An 18,334-nucleotide genomic window follows, 5' to 3' on the forward strand; every position below is an offset into this window, starting at 1 on the left:
GACTGGCTTAAAGGAAGTGGGGACTCCACCCCCCCCCATCCATTCCACCCGGCTCTTTTCAAACACCTGGGTAACAGAAAAGCCAGAAGGGTAGGGACTGGTGGAAAGCACTGATGTCCCCAGCTCAGTTTTTAAAACAGTGGAACAAAACAGACCAGGAAGCGTTTCAAAGGCAGGAGTAAATGTAACTCAGATATTCTGGGTAAAGCCTGCAAATTCATCTCTGTAGCTCTAGCTGCCTCCTTTGTGGGTGGGTGTCAACCCAGCTGATTGGTCTAGACCAAGAAGAGTCAATTGCCTGACCTCACGATCTTCACAGAGCTGAACTCGATCACTTAACTAAAAAATGAAAACAGCTGAATAATTATTAAACCAGTATGGTCGTTTCATTATTTTCATGACCTGCTCAGTTTCATTACTTGATTATCTAAACAATAATTCATCAATGAGTGGTTGGTTCAGTGGTTAATTACCTAGAGACTAAGCCACTATCTCTATGGAACTGCCCAGCAAAAAAAAAAACAACCAACAACAACAAGGTTATTTGAAATAAAGCATAGGGTCAGGATGCTAAAAGGATACACTCAGTAAATATCTCTGCAGAGCCCGTTGCATGCCTGGCACTGCTTTAGGGCACAACAGTGATAAACAGAAATACAGTTTCTTTTCTCATGGGCGTATTTCCTAGTGATAGGGAGAGCTGACCAACATTTCCCTTTGGGGGTTTAATTGTTTGCTAAAAAAATGAAATGAATTTGTCCTAATATGCTTGATGTCCTTTAAGGGAAAAAAAAATCTGGGAAGTCTGAAATCTAAAACTATCCTCATGCTTACAAATCTTCCTCAAAACTTGTCCTGTACAATATTGCTAAGTAGTATGCTGAGCTGCTCCAAAAGGGTCACTCTAAAGGTAATTAACCTCTAAGATCTTTCTTATAACTGCAAAATTAAAAAATACATATGGTGATTTTATTTTGGTTCATACGACTGTATTTCCTTGTATGGCAGCCATTGGGATCAGGCTGTATCTTTGCTATGTAATTGTACATTCATTTTGCTGTCCGCCAGTGCCTAATTCAGGGCTTTGTAAGTTATGGGCACTCTGTAAAACGTGATTAATCATCAAAACATAGGAAGTCATAGGAATAAGATGGGGGTGCTCAATTAAACCCCACAAGGCACACAATAAATACTTGTTAAATATAATAGAGCATAAACCTATTCCATGAAATACTGACTCTTGTTGACCAAAACTAACATTTTGATGGAGAATAATCCAGCATATTCATTCAGATGTGGTACTTTCCAGGAGAATGGAGTTTACCATTTAGGTCCATCTTAATTTCCAACAGTTTTAACTGTTTTCACAGAGGTAACTGATTTATGCAATTGCCTCTTGATGAGTAGGGTCCCTCCCTAATTTTCATTAGAAAGTTAGGTTTATGCACAATGTAGCTGACACAGAGGGGGGTGAGCCACTGACCTATGTTACAGTCCAATAAAGAGAATTGCTTCTATGTCATCTTTAGTTGTCTGGCATATATTTGGAATGACCCAGAAATACAGGGAGAAATTAATTATTAAATGAGATCAACAGGAGTCAACAAGGTCTCAGAAATCTGTGTTGGGTTCAGACTGTCCTCAGCTGCTGTCTAGACCCTCCAGAGTCGACCTTGCTCACCTGCCGGGGCTTCTCTAAGTTTGCTTCGCTCTGGTCATGACACTCGGTGTTTGACAATGTCAAGTTAGTTACAGTGAAGGCGAGACAGAGCCCACTGAGCTTTAAGACTTAGCATCCAACAGCTTGGAAGAGTCCAGAACATCCATGCTTCAGGAATAATGGTGCTGCCAGGCAATGTGTGACATGTCATGTTTTTTAAAAGACATTTATGGATACTTGTCCTGAAGGAGACAATTGCTTCCCCATGCTTGGAGCAAAGTGACTTCTAGGTCAGAACTCATGCTCCCACGAAAATAATTAAGAGAATGATAGCTTTGCAAATTTATGTGGGCATGTTTTTCTTTTTCTTTTTTTAACCAATACATGATATACAGCAAGGAGGAACACTTGTGCTATGTAAATCAAGTGATTCTGGGCATTTCTCTTGATGTTTCGCTTGAGGAACAGAATATCTGAAAGTCAGCAGAGCCCTAGAAACCACAAATTCTTGAGCATAATATTCAGAGAAAATGGATCAAATCTGCAGAGTAGGTGGACAGGGGAATCAGAATGATTGTTTTATATCACATAGATGAAACAAGCAACCATCTGACTCTCTCACTGTTAGACTTATTGAGTTCCTGCCATGTTAGACACGGAGTTAGATGATCTGGGACTCACAGAAGCTTGAGTTACATGATTCTTTAGAAAAATAAATGTGACAATAATACATGCAGGGCTTTTGTGTTTGCTTTAAGAAACTGAGCATGCACTATTATATACAGGTCTCGATATCCATGAACGGGAAAGGTACCTTGCACTCATCTACTATGACTGAGTTGTGTGCGGCATAGACACACTGGTTTGAGTTGCTTTCCCTATGGTTCTTCAAGTCATCATAAATGGACTGAGTCTTGGTCATTTCGATATCTTCATGCACTCGGTGCTGGGAGTCAATGGTGTCCAGCTCAGACTTGGAGAGGTGATAGACAATCCCAGCCCCAAAAGAGTCACCCACAACATTGACAGACGTTCTCATTCTGTCCCTGGAGACAAAGAATAGAACACGCTTAGTGAGGAAGCAGTATGATGTGAGGGATGAGAGGTCAAGGTCTGGACTGGAGAGCCCTGGGGTTGAGTTCCAGCTCTATCTTTCACTCTGGACTTGTGACTGGTCTGGACCAAGTGACTTCACTTTCATGAGCGTTGATTTCCTTGTTTGTCAACTGGAGATAACAATCGTACTTCTCTCATAAGCTTGTATGAAAATTAAACAAAACGATGTACATAAATTGCTTAGTAAAATGTCTAATGAAATGGTAAGCCCAATAAACAATAACAGAAAAGAAAGGAGGCAGGAAGGAGGAAGAATTAGAGGGAAATAATATCCAGTAGTCATGTAGTCATGAGAGGTGGACCATAAAGAAGGCAGAGTGCTGAAGAATTGATGCTTTTGAACTGTGGTGCTGGGGATGACTCTTGAGAGTTCCTTGGATGCAAGGAGATCAAACCAGTCAACCCTAAAGAAAATCAACCCTGAATACTCATTGGAAGGACTGATGCTCCAATACTTTGGTTACCTGATGCGAAGAGCTGACTCATTGGAAAAAATCCTGACACTAGGAAAGATTGAAGGCAGGAGAAGAGGGTGACAGAGAATGAGATGGTTGGATGGCATCACCAACTCAATGGACACGAGTTTGAGGAGGCTCCAGAAGTTGTGATGGACAGGGAAGCCTGGCGTGCTACAGTCCACGGGGTCGCAAAGAGTCGGGCATGACTGAGCAACTGAACCAAACTGAACTGAAAGGTGTGCAGCACCAGTAATCAAGTTTGAATCCTCTTTCTTTCATTTTGCTTCACATTCTGCATACATGCTAAGTGGCTTCAGTCATGTCTGACTCTTTGCAAACCCATGGACTGTAGCCCACCACACTCTTCTGTCCATGGGATTATTCTGGCATGAATACTGGAGTAGGTTGCCATTCTCTTCTCTGGAGGATATTCCAGATCCAGGAATTGAATCCATGTCTCCTGCACTACAGGCAGATTCTTTATCATCTGCTGCTGCTGCTAAGTCACTTCAGTTGTGTCTGACTCTGTGTGACCCCATAGACACCGGGCTCCCCCGTCCCTGGGATTCTCCAGGCAAGAACACTGGAGTGGGTTGCCATTTCCTTCTCCAATGCATGAAAGTGAAAAGTGAAAGTGAAGTCGCTCAGTCATGTCTGACCCTTAACAACCCCATGGACCGTAGCCTACCAGGCTTCTCTGTCCATGGGAATTTCTAGGCAAGAGTACTGGAGTGGGCTGCTATTTCCTTCTCCAATTTACCATCTGAGCTACTCATAAATGATGGGAAATTCAATGGACATGAACTTGGGCAAACTCCAGGAGATGGTGAAAGACAGGGAGGCCTGGCATGCTGCAGGCCATGGGTTCACAAAGAGTTGGAACGACTCGGTGACTGAACAGCCACAACAATGTCTAGACCTCAGAATTAGTACCCAGACAGCAGCCATTTCTAGTAATGTCCAGCAAGCCTTCTTGATTTAAACTGTTCTTCAAAGATTCCAGATTACCTCCACTTATTTATTAATTCTTTGTGAAAGAGTGCCACCTATGAATTCCCCCATAATAAATATTTTATCTTTTTCGTAAGGATCTCTGCCCAACACACACATACACACAGACACAGCTGTTGGCTAAGACACCCAGTCACAGTTTCCTCCCTGACTAATATGTGTAGTGATGATGTGCCCTGAAAAACACCAAAATACTTTCTCTTGCTCTTTCTGTTAATCTAAAAAAAATAAAATCTTCCAGAGGGCCTCTTGAACCAGGAAGGGCTGAGAAAACTCCTTCCTCAAATCCGTTTCTCAAGTTCTGACTTGGAAAAAATAGGATGGCTCATAACACTCCCTCTCAAAATGTCAGCATCAGGAAAACTAATTAAGTTCTTAAGAGCAGATTGTAATCTCTCACCCATAAGTTAAAAACAGTGTGAAGAGTCCTTTTGACCAGATTTGTGAGATACTCAAAGTTGTAAAAAGAAGGATGCTGGAAAATCACAAAGAAAAGAAAAAGAGTTTAAGTAAAAATGCTACCGAGACATCTTAGCCCAGCACTCTAGCATTCGATTCAAAATTTAAAAACAAAAAAAAAAAAAAAAAAAAAAGGAGGATACCAGCATTGGTTTAAGGCGATGTGGAAACCTTAATTGGTTCTTGGAACAAAAGCCTAAAATAAATTCTACCTGCTCTGATCAAATCTATTTCTCATTTAAAGTGAAAGTCACTCAATCATGTCTGACTCTTTGCAATCCCATGGACTGCACCTCTGTCCATGGAATTCTCCAGGCCAGAATGGGAGTGGGTAGCTATTCCCTTCTCTAGGGGATCTCCCCAACCCAGGGATCAAATCCACATCTCCTGCATTACAGGTGAATTCTTTACCATCTGAGCCACCAGGGAAGCCCAAGAATACTGGAATGGGTAGCCTATCCCTTCTACAGGGGATCCTCCCAACCCAGGAATGGAACCCTGGTCTCCTGCATTGCAGGCGGATTCTTTACCAGCTCTGTTACCAGGGAAGCCCAGTCATTATGAAGTTGCAGTAGAAGGAGTCTGGCTTGGCTCTCTTGCAAGGAGCTTGGGAGCCAGCCGTCCTTCTGGTTTTAAGCAGGAAGATACTATCCATGAAAAAGATACAGATCACAGCCCACTTCAACTCTCAGGGACATCTGCATATTTGAGAAGGTTCTCGCCCTCCCTTCTGCTTTAGAGAATCTACCTCAGAGTGATAGCCTTAACATGAACAAAGTCTGGGTCTTGAGGTCATCTACAAGACACAGGCACTTGACATGGAGCTCACTAAGAAGCCCCAATATAAAGAGATGAGAGCGAATTATGTAGTAAGAAAAAGCCTGGGACTTCCCAGGTGACACAGTGGATAAGAATCCACCTGCCAATGCAAGGGACACAGGCAAGATCCCTGGTCTGGGAAGATTCAACCTGCACCCAGGAAACTAAGCCCATGAGCCACGGCCACCGAGTCCCAGGGTCTAGAGTCCATGAGCCACAGCCACTGAGTCCCAGGGTCTAGAGTCCATGAGCCACAGCCACTGAGTCCCAGGGTCTAGAGTCCATGAGCTACAACCACTGAGTCCCAGGGTCTAGAGTCCATGAGCCACAGCCACCGAGTCCCAGGGTCTAGAGTCCATGAGCCACAGCCACTGAGTCCCAGGGTCTAGAGTCCATGAGCTACAACCACTGAGTCCCAGGGTCTAGAGTCCATGAGCCACAACCATTGAGTCCCAGGGTCTAGAGTCCATGAGCCACAACCATTGAGTCCCAGGGTCTAGAGTCCATGAGCCACAGCCACTGAGTCCCAGGGTCTAGAGTCCATGAGCCACAACCATTGAGTCCCAGGGTCTAGAGTCCATGAGCCACAGCCACCGAGTCCCAGGGTCTAGAGTCCATGAGGCACAACCACTGAGTCCCAGGGTCTAGAGTCCATGAGCCACAGCCACCGAGTCCCAGGGTCTAGAGTCCATGAGCCACAGCCACTGAGTCCCAGGGTCTAGAGTCCATGAGCCACAGCCACCGAGTCCCAGGGTCTAGAGTCCATGAGCCACAGCCACTGAGTCCCAGGGTCTAGAGTCCATGAGCCACAGCCACTGAGTCCCAGGGTCTAGAATCCATGAGCCACAGCCACTGAGTCCCAGGGTCTAGAGTCCGTGAGCTACAACCACTGAGTCCCAGGGTCTAGAGTCCATGAGCCACAACCATTGAGTCCCAGGGTCTAGAGTCCATGAGCCACAACCATTGAGTCCCAGGGTCTAGAATCCATGAGCCACAGCCACTGAGTCCCAGGGTCTAGAGTCCATGAGCCACAACCACTGAGTCCCAGGGTCTACAGTCTATGAGCTACAGCCACTGAATCCCAGGGTCTAGAGTCCATGAGCCACAACCACTGAGTCAGGGTCTAGAATCCATGAGCCACAGCCACTGAGTCCCATGGTCTAGAGTCCATGAGCTACAGCCACTGAGTCCCAGGGTCTAGAGTCCATGAGCCACAACCACCGAGTCCCAGGGTCTAGAGTCCATGAGCTACAGCCACTGAGTCCCAGGGTCTAGAGTCCGTGAGCTATAACCACTGAGTCCCAGGGTCTAGAGTCCATGAGGCACAACCACCAAGTCCCAGGGTCTAGAGTCCATGAGCCACAACCACCAAGTCCCAGGATCTAGAGTCCATGAGCCACAGCCACTGAGTCCCAGGGTCTAGAGTCCATGAGCCACAGCCACTGAGTCCCAGGGTCTAGAGTCCATGAGCTACGGCCACTGAGTCCCAGGGTCTAGAGTCCATGAGCCACAGCCACTGAGTCCCAGGGTCTAGAGTCCATGAGCCACAGCCACTGAGTCCCAGGGTCTAGAGTCCATGAGCACAACCACTGAGTCCCAGGGTCTAGAGTCCATGAGCCACAGCCACTGAGTCCCAGGGTCTAGAGTCCATGAGCCACAGCCACTGAGTCCCAGGGTCTAGAGTCCATGAGCCACAACCACTGAGTCCCAGGGTCTAGAATCCAGGAGCTACAGCCACTGAGTCCCAGGGTCTAGAGTCCATGAGCCACAACCACTGAGTCAGGGTCTAGAATCCATGAGCCACAGCCACTGAGTCCCAGGGTCTAGAGTCCATGAGCCACAGCCACTGAGTCCCAGGGTCTAGAGTCCATGAGCCACAGCCACTGAGTCCCAGGGTCTAGAGTCCACGAGCCACAACCACCGAGTCCCAGGGTCTAGAGTCCATGAGCCACAACCACTGAGTCAGGGTCTAGAATCCATGAGCCACAACCATTGAGTCCCAGGGTCTAGAGTCCATGAGCCACAGCCACTGAGTCCCAGGGTCTAGAGTCCATGAGCCACAGCCACCGAGTCCCAGGGTCTAGGGTCCACGAGCCACAACCACCGAGTCCCAGGGTCTAGAGTCCATGAGCCACAACCACTGAGTCCCAGGGTCTAGAGTCCATGAGCCACAACCACTGAGTCCCAGGGTCTAGAGTCCGTGAGCTACAGCCACTGAGTCCCAGGGTCTAGAGTCCATGAGCCACAGCCACTGAGTCCCAGGGTCTAGAGTCCATGAGCCACAACCACCGAGTCCCAGGGTCTAGAGTCCGTGAGCTACAACCACTGAGTCCCAGGGTCTAGAGTCCATGAGCCACAACCACTGAGTCCCAGGGTCTAGAGTCCGTGAGCTACAGCCACTGAGTCCCAGGGTCTAGAGTCCGTGAGCTACAGCCACTGAGTCCCAGGGTCTAGAGTCCGTGAGCCACAGCCACCGAGTCCCAGGGTCTAGAGTCCATGAGCCACAACCACTGAGTCCCAGGGTCTAGAGTCCATGAGCCACAACCACTGAGTCCCAGGGTCTAGAGTCCATGAGCCACAGCCACTGAAGGCTGCATGCCTAGACCCTGTGCTCTGCAACAAGAGAAGCCATGGGATGAGGAATCCATGCAATGAAGTGAATAGTAATTCCCACTCCCTGCAACTAGAGAAAGCCTGCATGCAACAATGAAGACTCAGAGCAACCAAAAAGAAAGAAAGGAAAAGCTTGGACTCTGGAGGCAAGCTGACTTGGATTCAAATGCCAGCTTTTCCCTTTACCTGTTGGACAACCCTGATCATACATGTTTGTGAGCCTTGGTTGTCTCATGTATAAAATGGAAATAATAATTTTAAAAAGTTCCCTACAGAAAGGTTGTTGTGAAGATTAAATAAAATAACATAATTCTTAGAATAGTTCCAAACATTTAGTGAGAACTCACAAAATTAATTATTGCATGTTGTATACTTTTACTTCTAATAGAATTATGGTGAGGATTAAATAAGGTAGTATCTATAAGGTATATTCCTGTTCATATAAATGTGAGCTACCATCATTACGGGGCTTCCCTGGTGGCTCAGATGGTAAAGAATCTGCCTGCAATGGAGGAGACCTGGGTTCGATGGCTGGTTTGGGAAGATCTCCTGGAGAAGGGAGTGGTAACCCACTCCATTATACTTGCCTGGAGAATTCCATAGACAGAGGAGACTGGAGGGCTACTGTCCAGGGGGTTGCAGAGTCAGACACAACTGAGTGACTAACACTTCACTTTCATACTATTACTGTTAATCATATTAAGTCAGTTCATACACTCTTTTGGCACCTCCTAGGTAGACCATCCAAACATGCCTGGTTAAGTTACTGTCTCCCCTTAAAACATCAACCTTATTTATAGGCCAATTCCTAAGGCAGCACTCCCAACTAACCAGCTGAGTTATTTGCTCCTCAGAGAGTTGTAGTCTACTTTGTCATTTTTCAACTATACTTCCCATCCCTCTTGGACTATGCTCTGAGCTGTGCACCCAACACCCCTGGTCAATTGTTAATTCCAAAGGGAACTAAAGCCTTCAAGAAGAATGCTCTGAATACCCGCTCATCTCATGGTCCAGAAGAATCTGTCTTATTGGCAAATAGAGGGATCAAGGTAATGGTGGTGGTGATGATAAAAGTTGTTGTTTAGTTGTTAAATTGTGTCCAACTAGTTGCCACCCCATGCAACCAGGGAAGCCTGATGATGATGTTGAAATGTGATGATTCCTCACATTTATATGAATAGGAATACACTTTATAGATATTACCTTATTTAATCCTCACCATAACTCTATAAGGACTATTATCCAAATTTAAGAGATGGAAACACTGAGGTTGAAAGAAATTAAGTGGCTTTTCAAAGTCACACACCCTCGTAGGGTCACAGAACCAAATCTGGACACAGGCAATGTGACTCTAGAATCCATTGTCCACCGCATGACACAAAGCACTCAGGAGCCAGACAGCACTGATTTGAAAAATGGCTAAGTTTGAAAATGGTTAAGTGGAAACAAAATAAGAACGTGGACTCTAATACTTGCTGAGCTCTTTGTTATTGGGTTGGCCAAAAAGTTCATTTGGGTTTTTCCATACTGTCTTATGGAAAGATCTGAATAACTTTTTGACCAACCCAGTGTTTATTGATTCATTCAACAAATACATAATGAGCATTTTAGTATGTGTGCTATGCCAAGTGTCCAAGCAGTAAAGAACAAGAAAAGACCCTTCCTATGCTCTCTTTTCTGTAAAAACTCACACTCTCTTTACTTGTCTGTAACCTCCACTAGAATAAGATAAATATTCCAATAGGAATAAGCACTGGATGCTCTTGGGTTTTGTAGGCAGGGAACTTTATTTACACTGGGGTCCCATCAATGGCTAGAATCGAAATGTCTTGAGTCAGGTACTAAGGGTGGATCTGAGATAATGAGCTAGAGAGAAGAGAGAACTAATATGTGTGAGATCTAAAAGGTAGGTACTCTCAGGAGCATTCCGGATGGCTAATGAGTACAGTGGGAGCAGAAGGAAAGGACTGACCAAATCGTGTGTGGCCTTATCCGTCAAGTGCAAGAGTCAGGACTTTATCCCAAGCGTGACGGGAAGCCACGGAAGGGAAGCATCACAGTTGGTTCAGTATAAAGAACGGCAAGACTGAAAGAGCAAAATCCGCTTAGTAAAGATGTGGTAGATACAGAGGAAGATGAACCTGAGACAGAGATAGATAGCATCACTGACTCAGTGGACATGAATCTGAGCAAACTCCAAGAGACAGTGAAGGACAGGGAAGCCTGGTGTGTTGCAGTCCATGGAGTCGCAAAGAGTTGGACATGACTTAGCGACTTCACAACAAGAAGCAGGAGACAGAATTACAGGACTTGAGGACTGATTGATTATGGAAAAGAAACAAACAAACAAAAAAGAGCCGAGAATTTCTCTCAAGTTTCTGGTTTGGGCAACCAAAGGACAAGGCTACCATATCTAGGGGGCATAACTGATGGGGAGGAAAAAGATTCTGGTGTCAGCGTAAACGTGCCAAGTGTGTGGACTGTGACCCAGCCAAGGGGAAATGTCCTGCAAATGATTGGGAATATGGACCAAAGGTCAGGAGAGATATCTGAGCTTCAGGTGTGAATGAAAAGTCAACACCTAAAGAGGCCATGGGTGAGTCAAGGCAGATTCAGTTCATCCTTGGAGAGAAAGTACAGTGAAACAAGCAGATAATCTAGTTCAGAACCCTGAGGAAGACCAAATAGTTAAGGATTGGGCAAAGGAATACGAGCCTGCAAAGGGGGCAGGAATTTAGAAGAGGGTGGGGGAAGCACCCATGACTGCCTGGAGGTCGGGTAAGATGAGGCAAAGAAGTGCCTCTTGGCTTCAGCAATGAAGAGGCCATGATCAACCTGGCAAGGGTAGCTTCAATCCACAGCTCTCCACTGGAAGAAGCTTAAATGAGAGGCAAGGAAGAGGGGAACACTGTGCAGAACCACGTTAGTCAAGATGCCTGACTGTGAAGCTGAGGAGACAGAACGGTAGAGGCAGGCAGAAGAGAGAAATTTGGGTTTGCTTTTGAGGCCACCAGGGAAATATCTGACCAACTCTGGGGAAGTCCGACTCTAGCCAAGAGCAGGATATGGGAATTTATCGCTCACGTGTGGAAGATTTCTCCACAGACAAATGCTTTCATTTTCTCTCCCAACAGCCCCAACTGTTCATGAAACCCCGCTAATCTCAGGAGATTTTTAGGCTGCTTTGTAAAAAAGAATTTTAGAGTGCTTCCTGTTATTCTCTGGTCTGGATATAGCATGTCCAGACTGTGAGAAGGGGAAAGATGTGAGCTTTTAATTGAATGAATTCCAAAAATGATATAGCTATTCTTTGGAGTTACCGGGAATCAAAACCAAAATGGGGACTTGATGAAGCTCCTTCATGCTGAGGCACTGGGTCGGGTTTCTTGCAAGAAAAACAATTGCCAAGGTGCTCTATCTTTCTCCTTCTCTCAGTCTAAATCGTCTGGCAGGAAGATGGTGGGATTGTCTGAAAGTCTTATTCACAGAAGAACAGATCCAGGGTCACTCAAAATTCAACTGGTACCTTGTACTGGAGCGAACCACATGAAACTGCCATTTTTATAAGTCTAGAAAGGCCAACTACCCACTCCAGTATTCTTGGGCTTCCCTTGTGGCTCAGCTGGTAAAGAATCCGCCTGCAATGCAGGAGACCTGGGTTCGATCCCTGGGTTGGGAAGATCCTCTGGAGAAGGGAAAGGCTACCTACTCTAGTATTCTGGCCTGGAGAATTCCATGGACTGTAAAGTCCATGGGGTCACAAAGAGTCAGACTGAGCGACTTTCACTTTCTTTCAGAAAGGCTAACTATTGGCCATTTCATATGAGCCAGCCTAATACTCATAGAAACAAACCATTGTGTCTGCCTCTCAGGATGCAGGGTGCGCAGTGTGGCAGAGGGGTCACCTGAGGCCCCAGACCTTGAGAAGGCCGGCACTATTCTGGGTATCTGAGGGCTCAGACTGCATGGGATTAGGGAAGGGAAGAAGGACACTGAATTTTGGATTCAAGCCTGGATTGCAATTCTGGCTCCAGCAGAGAAGCTTGTTTAGTTTTTCTGCTCAGTTTTCTCATTTGTAAAACATGGAAAGCAATATCCACTTCCAAGCGTGTTGAGAACATAACAACCACTAACCCAGAGAAGTGCTCAACCTTTGAGAGGTCTTGGACCAAACTGCCTATAAAAGCCTTCACAGAGCACCTGACCGAAATTCAGTGCTCAGCCTTAACTGTATCACCACCGTCATCATTGGTCCAAGCACAAAGGGGAGCAAATCACTTCCTCTCTTATTCCTTCATCATGTCTTACACGCTCCTCCTCTGTACCTACCTCTGGTGGGATTTTCTGACCACGTCTGTCCCCATTACCAGACTATAAGCCCTTTCAGACTGGGCTGTTGTATTCGTTTATGACACGGGCAGGAGGGGAGGAGGGCTGGAAAGGAGGTAAGCGGGTATGTGAAGGAGGCAGGGTGGGGATGGATCATCGTCTAAGAAGTGCAAGCAGATTAATTCTAGAAAGAGAACTGCCTTCTGCTCACCAACCCTCCAGTTGGTTATTTCAGTGGTAAAAAGTGCAGACACTGGGTGAGATCTAGAAGAAGGAAGAGGGAGACACAGCCCAGATTCCCTTGCAGAGGAAAGTGAGAGCAGTGTCTTGAGAACTGAGGAAAGACGCAGAGGTGGAGAGTGAGGAGGAACAGCCAGGTAGGCAGAGACTGGAACTAAACAGGTGTAGGAAGAGATTCCCAGGGGTGGGGTACACCAAAGGACGTTTCAAAAAGAAAATAGATGCCTATTATTAAGTTTTTACTTTCCATAAATTATTATTCTGATACAAGAGAAACAAGAGATAATAGGGGAAGAAAATAAATTCCCTTCTTCCCTTCTAGACCCCTTTGGCTGGTCTAATAATTAAATCTACATAAGAGATTAATGGGAAAATGTAATTTCGTATATGCCTGAGCCTTAATAAAATAGGAGACTCAAAGGCGGTCAGGTAATTGAGGCTTACATGCCATCCTGAGGGAAGGAAGGGGACAAGGGTCTGGGGCTTGAAAGGAGAGGAAGACAACTCACAGGAAGAGCAAATATTTGGTAAACAAATGTTTGCCTGGCCATGCAGATAAGCCTCTCCAGTGAAAAAAGTTCTCTCTGGTAACAGAGTTCTTCCTGCTATAGGCTTCCTTCTAAATCCTTTCAGTCAGTTAAGGAGGAGGAAAAAAGCTTGTCCTTAGTCTGATGGGTCCTGACCACTTTCAGCTTAAAATAAGCCACATGCTAACCGGCATTTTGGGGAGTCTCACATTCTGCTCCTTTTCAAGATGGAGCTGCACGGAAAAGGAGATTTTCTTTCTCGTTTTATAGCTCTTCTGAGCTTGGCCCCTCCTCTAATCTTTCCATGAGCATATATATATATATATATATATATTTCTTTTGTGATGCATTAAAATGTGACCCACCTCCACCCCACTCCCTTGATGGGGAATTGCACTGCACTGAGTCAGGAACACTTTGGCAGGGGACGGAAGGACTTAATCTAAAAGGGTAAGGCTGGCATGCTAAAGGATGACAAAAAATGAAAGATGAGGTAAGATGTAGAAAAGAGGAGAAGTCAGTGGAAGTAGGAAATTGAAGCAAAAGGCTTAAACAGAAACCTGTGGAATCTTCAGAGGTATGGTGTGCATAGGAATTGGTTTTCTTTTCCACCAGAGGCAGAGCGGGGCTTACTTCAGCTAAGCGTGTGTAAATATGCATGTGTGCATGACTCAAATGAGCTAATGAAAATGCAGATGGGAAGCCTGGGACACCCGAGGAACAGCCAGATGGTCTGGGTTTAAATCCCAGGTCAGCCTTTTAAGACCTACTAAACTGGGATATATTTCTTTGCTCTAAGCCTCAGTTTTCTGAAGTGTAAAACAAGGATAGTATTACTAGCTGCCTCGTAATTTGCTGCAACTTTTAAAACAAGTCCATGTGACACATGTAGAACAATGTCTGACACTGAGTATTAGTTATCAGAGCCCGGTGTCCTCTTGATCTCCTTTCGTTGAATGGATGCCCCCAGTGTCCGCTGGAGCTCAGAAAAGAGGAGAGATGTTCACAGACCAGAGTCAGGAACTCCTGCTCCCCCTTCTCTACCTCTGCTCTGCGCCATTGCTTCTGGAGGTGAGGTCCCTGGATTGATCATCAGCATCCTCTGGGACTTGTTAGACAAGCCACTTCTTGGGTCCCTCCCCAGATCTTCTGACTCTCTAGTAGGTTGAGTGCACACTCAAGTTTGAGAACCAAAGCTCTATTCCCTCTGGGAGGATAATGGGGGAACTTCAGGGTGCCCCTTGCAGGGTGGAGGCCCCCTTCGGCTTCCTTATAAGGAAAGAACACAGCTATATCTCCAATGAGCAAATACATCCCCAGAAATAATCTCACCAGCAGTCCTATGTGATAACCGGGCCATAGGTCCACCTGGCTTTCCTTTCCTCACCTGTGGTTCGACTCAGTTATTTATCACCTTTCCGTGGCATGGGCTTCCTGGGTGGCGCTGGTGGTGAGGAACCCACATGCGATGTAGGAGACATACTGAAATGTGCGTTCGATCCCTGGGTCGGTCCCTGGCTAGTCTGAGAGCATCGGTGTTTACAATTAATTGATCACAGCAAAGTACCGATTTCTCTGGAGGAGGAAATGGCAACCCACTCCAGTATTTTTGCCTGGAAAATCGCATGGACTGAGGAGTCTGGCAGGCTCCAGTCCATGGGGTTGCAAAGAGTCGGACAGACTGAGTGACTGAGCAAGCAAGCCTGGTACTCATCCCCCAGTTTTCCTTCCATCCTGACGCCCTCAGAGAGAGGGGGTGATGTCAGCAAGGACTCATAAACATCTGCCAAAGACTCCTGACGCAAAGGGCTTCTTGGACCCTGGGGGAGGTTCTGATTTTACCAGCCCCTCCCATCTGGTGTTCTAGGACTCAGACACTTTGAGGGCCCAGAATCTTGCTTTTCACCATGATATTTACAGAGCAGCTAAGCCTGCTCATTGAAAATCATCCAGGGCTTGGCAGGCAGTAATGTGGCTGGCTGACCTCCAGCAGTTGGCACACAGCATGGCACATTAAATGTCACTGTGGGCTGTGTTTGGTCCTAAATTGAAAATTGCTAGAGTTACGAAAGCTTACAAACCTCACAAACCTGGGGAGGAAAAGAAATGTCCTGCTTTTCTTTGTCTCCTGCACAGACTACATCACCAGGGAAAAGCCAGAGCCCCCTGCACCCCTCTCTCAATTCATCCCCTGCCCCACTCACACACTGAAGGGCATCCAACAGCCATGGAGCCCATGACCAAGAGTGTGTTTCCAGAACTCCTCTTACTGGTGAGAAAGAATGTGGAATCGTTACTAATTCAAAGCAGATCTGACCTAGCTACAGACCCCTACACACTTTCCCAGGATCCTCTACCCTCTCTTTTTCTTTGCTTCTGGAAAGGAATGTTCATGCTCATTTGTATATAAACATCCATCACCAGCAGAATCCTAGTCTGGGTCTTAAAACTGGAAGGGCATTCAAGGGCACAGAGGTCTAGACTGTGCTTTCAAGCTAGTAGCTTTACTGCTCCCGTTATCCGCATGACACAGTTGAATCCAGAAAGTAAGTAACTAGCCCACAGTCCTACCATGAGTAAGTGCAGAGTTCAGACCTGGGTCTCTGGCTTTCTCCCCTTGATCACAGAGCCTCTTTCCCTCTGAGATCAGACCCCAGAACTAGAAGCGAGTTCTTCAATCACTCTACCCTTTCCAGCTGCAGCCTGCAATGATGTTTTCTCATACGCAATCTCATCAATAGAGTTAATCCAAACGGATCATCACGTTTTTGCTGTTGTTCAGCCAACTCCCTCCTGCTAGCACGTTTCACCTCCAGAATGAGGACGCCTTGCTCTGGGTGCAGGTGTGAGCCTGTGAGCGCCCATTCGCTGACATTTAGGTCAGGAGGAGGCAGGGTCATGCATGTTTCATGAGCTGACTCTCCTCCAAGAGGCTTGGAAGATGACTGCCAGGAAGACCAGCCCACAATGGCTGATCCAAGGGAGCCAGAGGACTTGAAGTCTTAGAGTGGCTGAGACCTTCATTGTACCCTGTTTGTCCCCACTTAACCTCCTTGTTTTGTTTTGTTTTAATCCTGAGAGAGGGGAAGAAAAAAAAAACAAGTCAGACAAAAAACTCTCTGGTTAGAATGTAGAACGAGGGATGCCCCCGAATCAGCTTGTTTTTCCCAACCATTCTGATTCTGGACCCCTTTGCACCTGTGTGGGGTGGTGTGAAGGGCCCTGACCCGGCCACACAAGCTACCCTGTGCCTTTTGACACTTGGTTTCCTCATCTGTGAAACACACCTCTGTGCTCTTTATGTATTAACTGTAAACCAATGTAAAGAGCATGGCGGCACCCACCAAATATTAGCTCCTTTTCTTCAATCCTGATAAATCGAGTATATTTTTCCACTAAAATGAATTTGCATTATAATGGGGGGCAGCATCTATACTAATCATTGCTAAAGAGATACATCTCTAATGGTGGATTTCAGGCCTTGGCGACAAGTCCAAGAAGAGAGTAGGCAACGGATCCTAACAACATAAGTTCAAAGGTCAAAGAGGTAGAGGAAGCTAAAGTCACAAGGTAAGCAGCTGGAACTTCAATGGCTTCTTCTATCATTCTTCATGTGTGGAAAGGCCCCTGGTTATCACAAAGCAGCTCTGTGTGTCACTTTAGCATGCAATTATTGAGCTCCTGCTGTGTGCTCTGTCCCCAACAGTGGCCAACGTCTTTATTTCCACTTTGTCCTCCTCCTAACCAAAACCAACCCCACCCCTTAGTCTCTCTCATCCTATTTGCTCCAAATCCTTCCACCAAACCCCACCAACCAATCTCAGCTGCCCCCATAACTGCCTTGTTTGGATGGATATCATGAGACAGCCTGCCCCTTGGGGCCAGCACGGGGCACAGAGAACCGCCAAACTAGGGCTAAGGCTCCTCTACCCCCGTTGAAAGAGACGAGCAGGGACAGATAAGATTCGTCTCCCGTGAAAGGCATTTCCAGGGCATTTCTCTGGTGACAGAAGAACCAGTTAGGAAGATCCGTGCCCCTCCTGAGTTGAACAGATTCTGTCCACTTCTCATTTGTAACCAAGCCTCAAGAATAGGCAAGTTTTCTGGAAAGACAAGGCTTCCTTCTCCCCTTCCAAGATCTCCTTCTTCCCTTCGGCCACTCACACATTTCTCTCTTCGGAAGGGTGCTTGTAGAGAAGTGGAACTTCTCTAGCATGCAGGAACTCAAGTCCATAAAATGTGGCTTCTGGCTCTTAAAATCCATGTCAATAAATGTCAGAAAAATCGCTACTGGCAGGTAGGGCAATTTTACAAAATTAAGTGTGAACACTTTGGATCTCTGTGCTCGTCATTCCGAGCCTCTGACTCTGAAGCCAAGGGCTGGCCCCTGTCACGGAGTGCCAGGACTGGACTGGAAGTACCAGTGTACATCCCATAGAACATCAGAGCCCTAGGAAGACCTTGGCAAAAATATGCCAGCCTCCTACCGGGGGCCATCTGGATAGACTGACCCACCTTTGGGAACAGATAGTGAGTCTCACACTAGGATAATGTCCTTCACTGGGAAAGCGAGCTGGGCTACATGTACACTGTCAAGTTCAAGCATCTCTGCATGGGCTCAAGGCTGTCTACCTTATGTCACCTTTCACCACTCCCTACCTTTCACTTTGTGCTCCAACAGTACGAAACCACTTTATTTGTTGCCTCTGAGCCTTTGCGTAGGCTTGCCTTGACCAGAATGTCCTAAACTGGGTAACGTCTACCTACCTGTTAGGGTCCAGCTTAGGTATCACTACCTTTAGAAACTTGAATGTGGCCGTGATTATGAATGTGGTGGCCTCCAAACCCAAGCAGACCGAGGGTCGAATCTCTATTCGTTCTCCCTAAACCTCAGTTTTCCTATTTATAAAATGAAAGTGATAGCACCAAATCTTCATCATCGTTAAAGAAACCTGTGAAGGACTCAGTGTAGCTGACACATAGTATTCAGTAGCTATTTCCCTTGTTTTCTGATCTCTCCACTCTGCCTTTCCATCCTAGTGTGGGATGGGTGTCTATCTCTCTCACTATTATTCTATGTGTGTGCAATTTAGAAATATACA

General features: G+C 46.2%; 1 protein-coding gene across 4 annotated transcripts in view; it reads right to left on the reverse strand.

Moving 5' to 3' along the window:
• SLC1A2 (solute carrier family 1 member 2) overlaps positions 1-18,334 on the reverse strand; it is a 166,388-nt gene that overhangs the window by 11,427 nt on the left and 136,627 nt on the right. For all 4 annotated transcript variants that reach the window (XM_027979630.2, XM_060399520.1, XM_060399521.1 and 1 more), the window contains one exon: positions 2,475-2,706. In XM_027979630.2, coding sequence (XP_027835431.1) covers positions 2,475-2,706 — 232 coding nt within the window. The remainder of the gene's footprint in view (positions 1-2,474; positions 2,707-18,334) is intronic.

This window comes from Ovis aries, chromosome 15, assembly GCF_016772045.2.
Source record: "Ovis aries strain OAR_USU_Benz2616 breed Rambouillet chromosome 15, ARS-UI_Ramb_v3.0, whole genome shotgun sequence".
NCBI classification, from domain to species: Eukaryota; Metazoa; Chordata; class Mammalia; order Artiodactyla; family Bovidae; genus Ovis; species Ovis aries.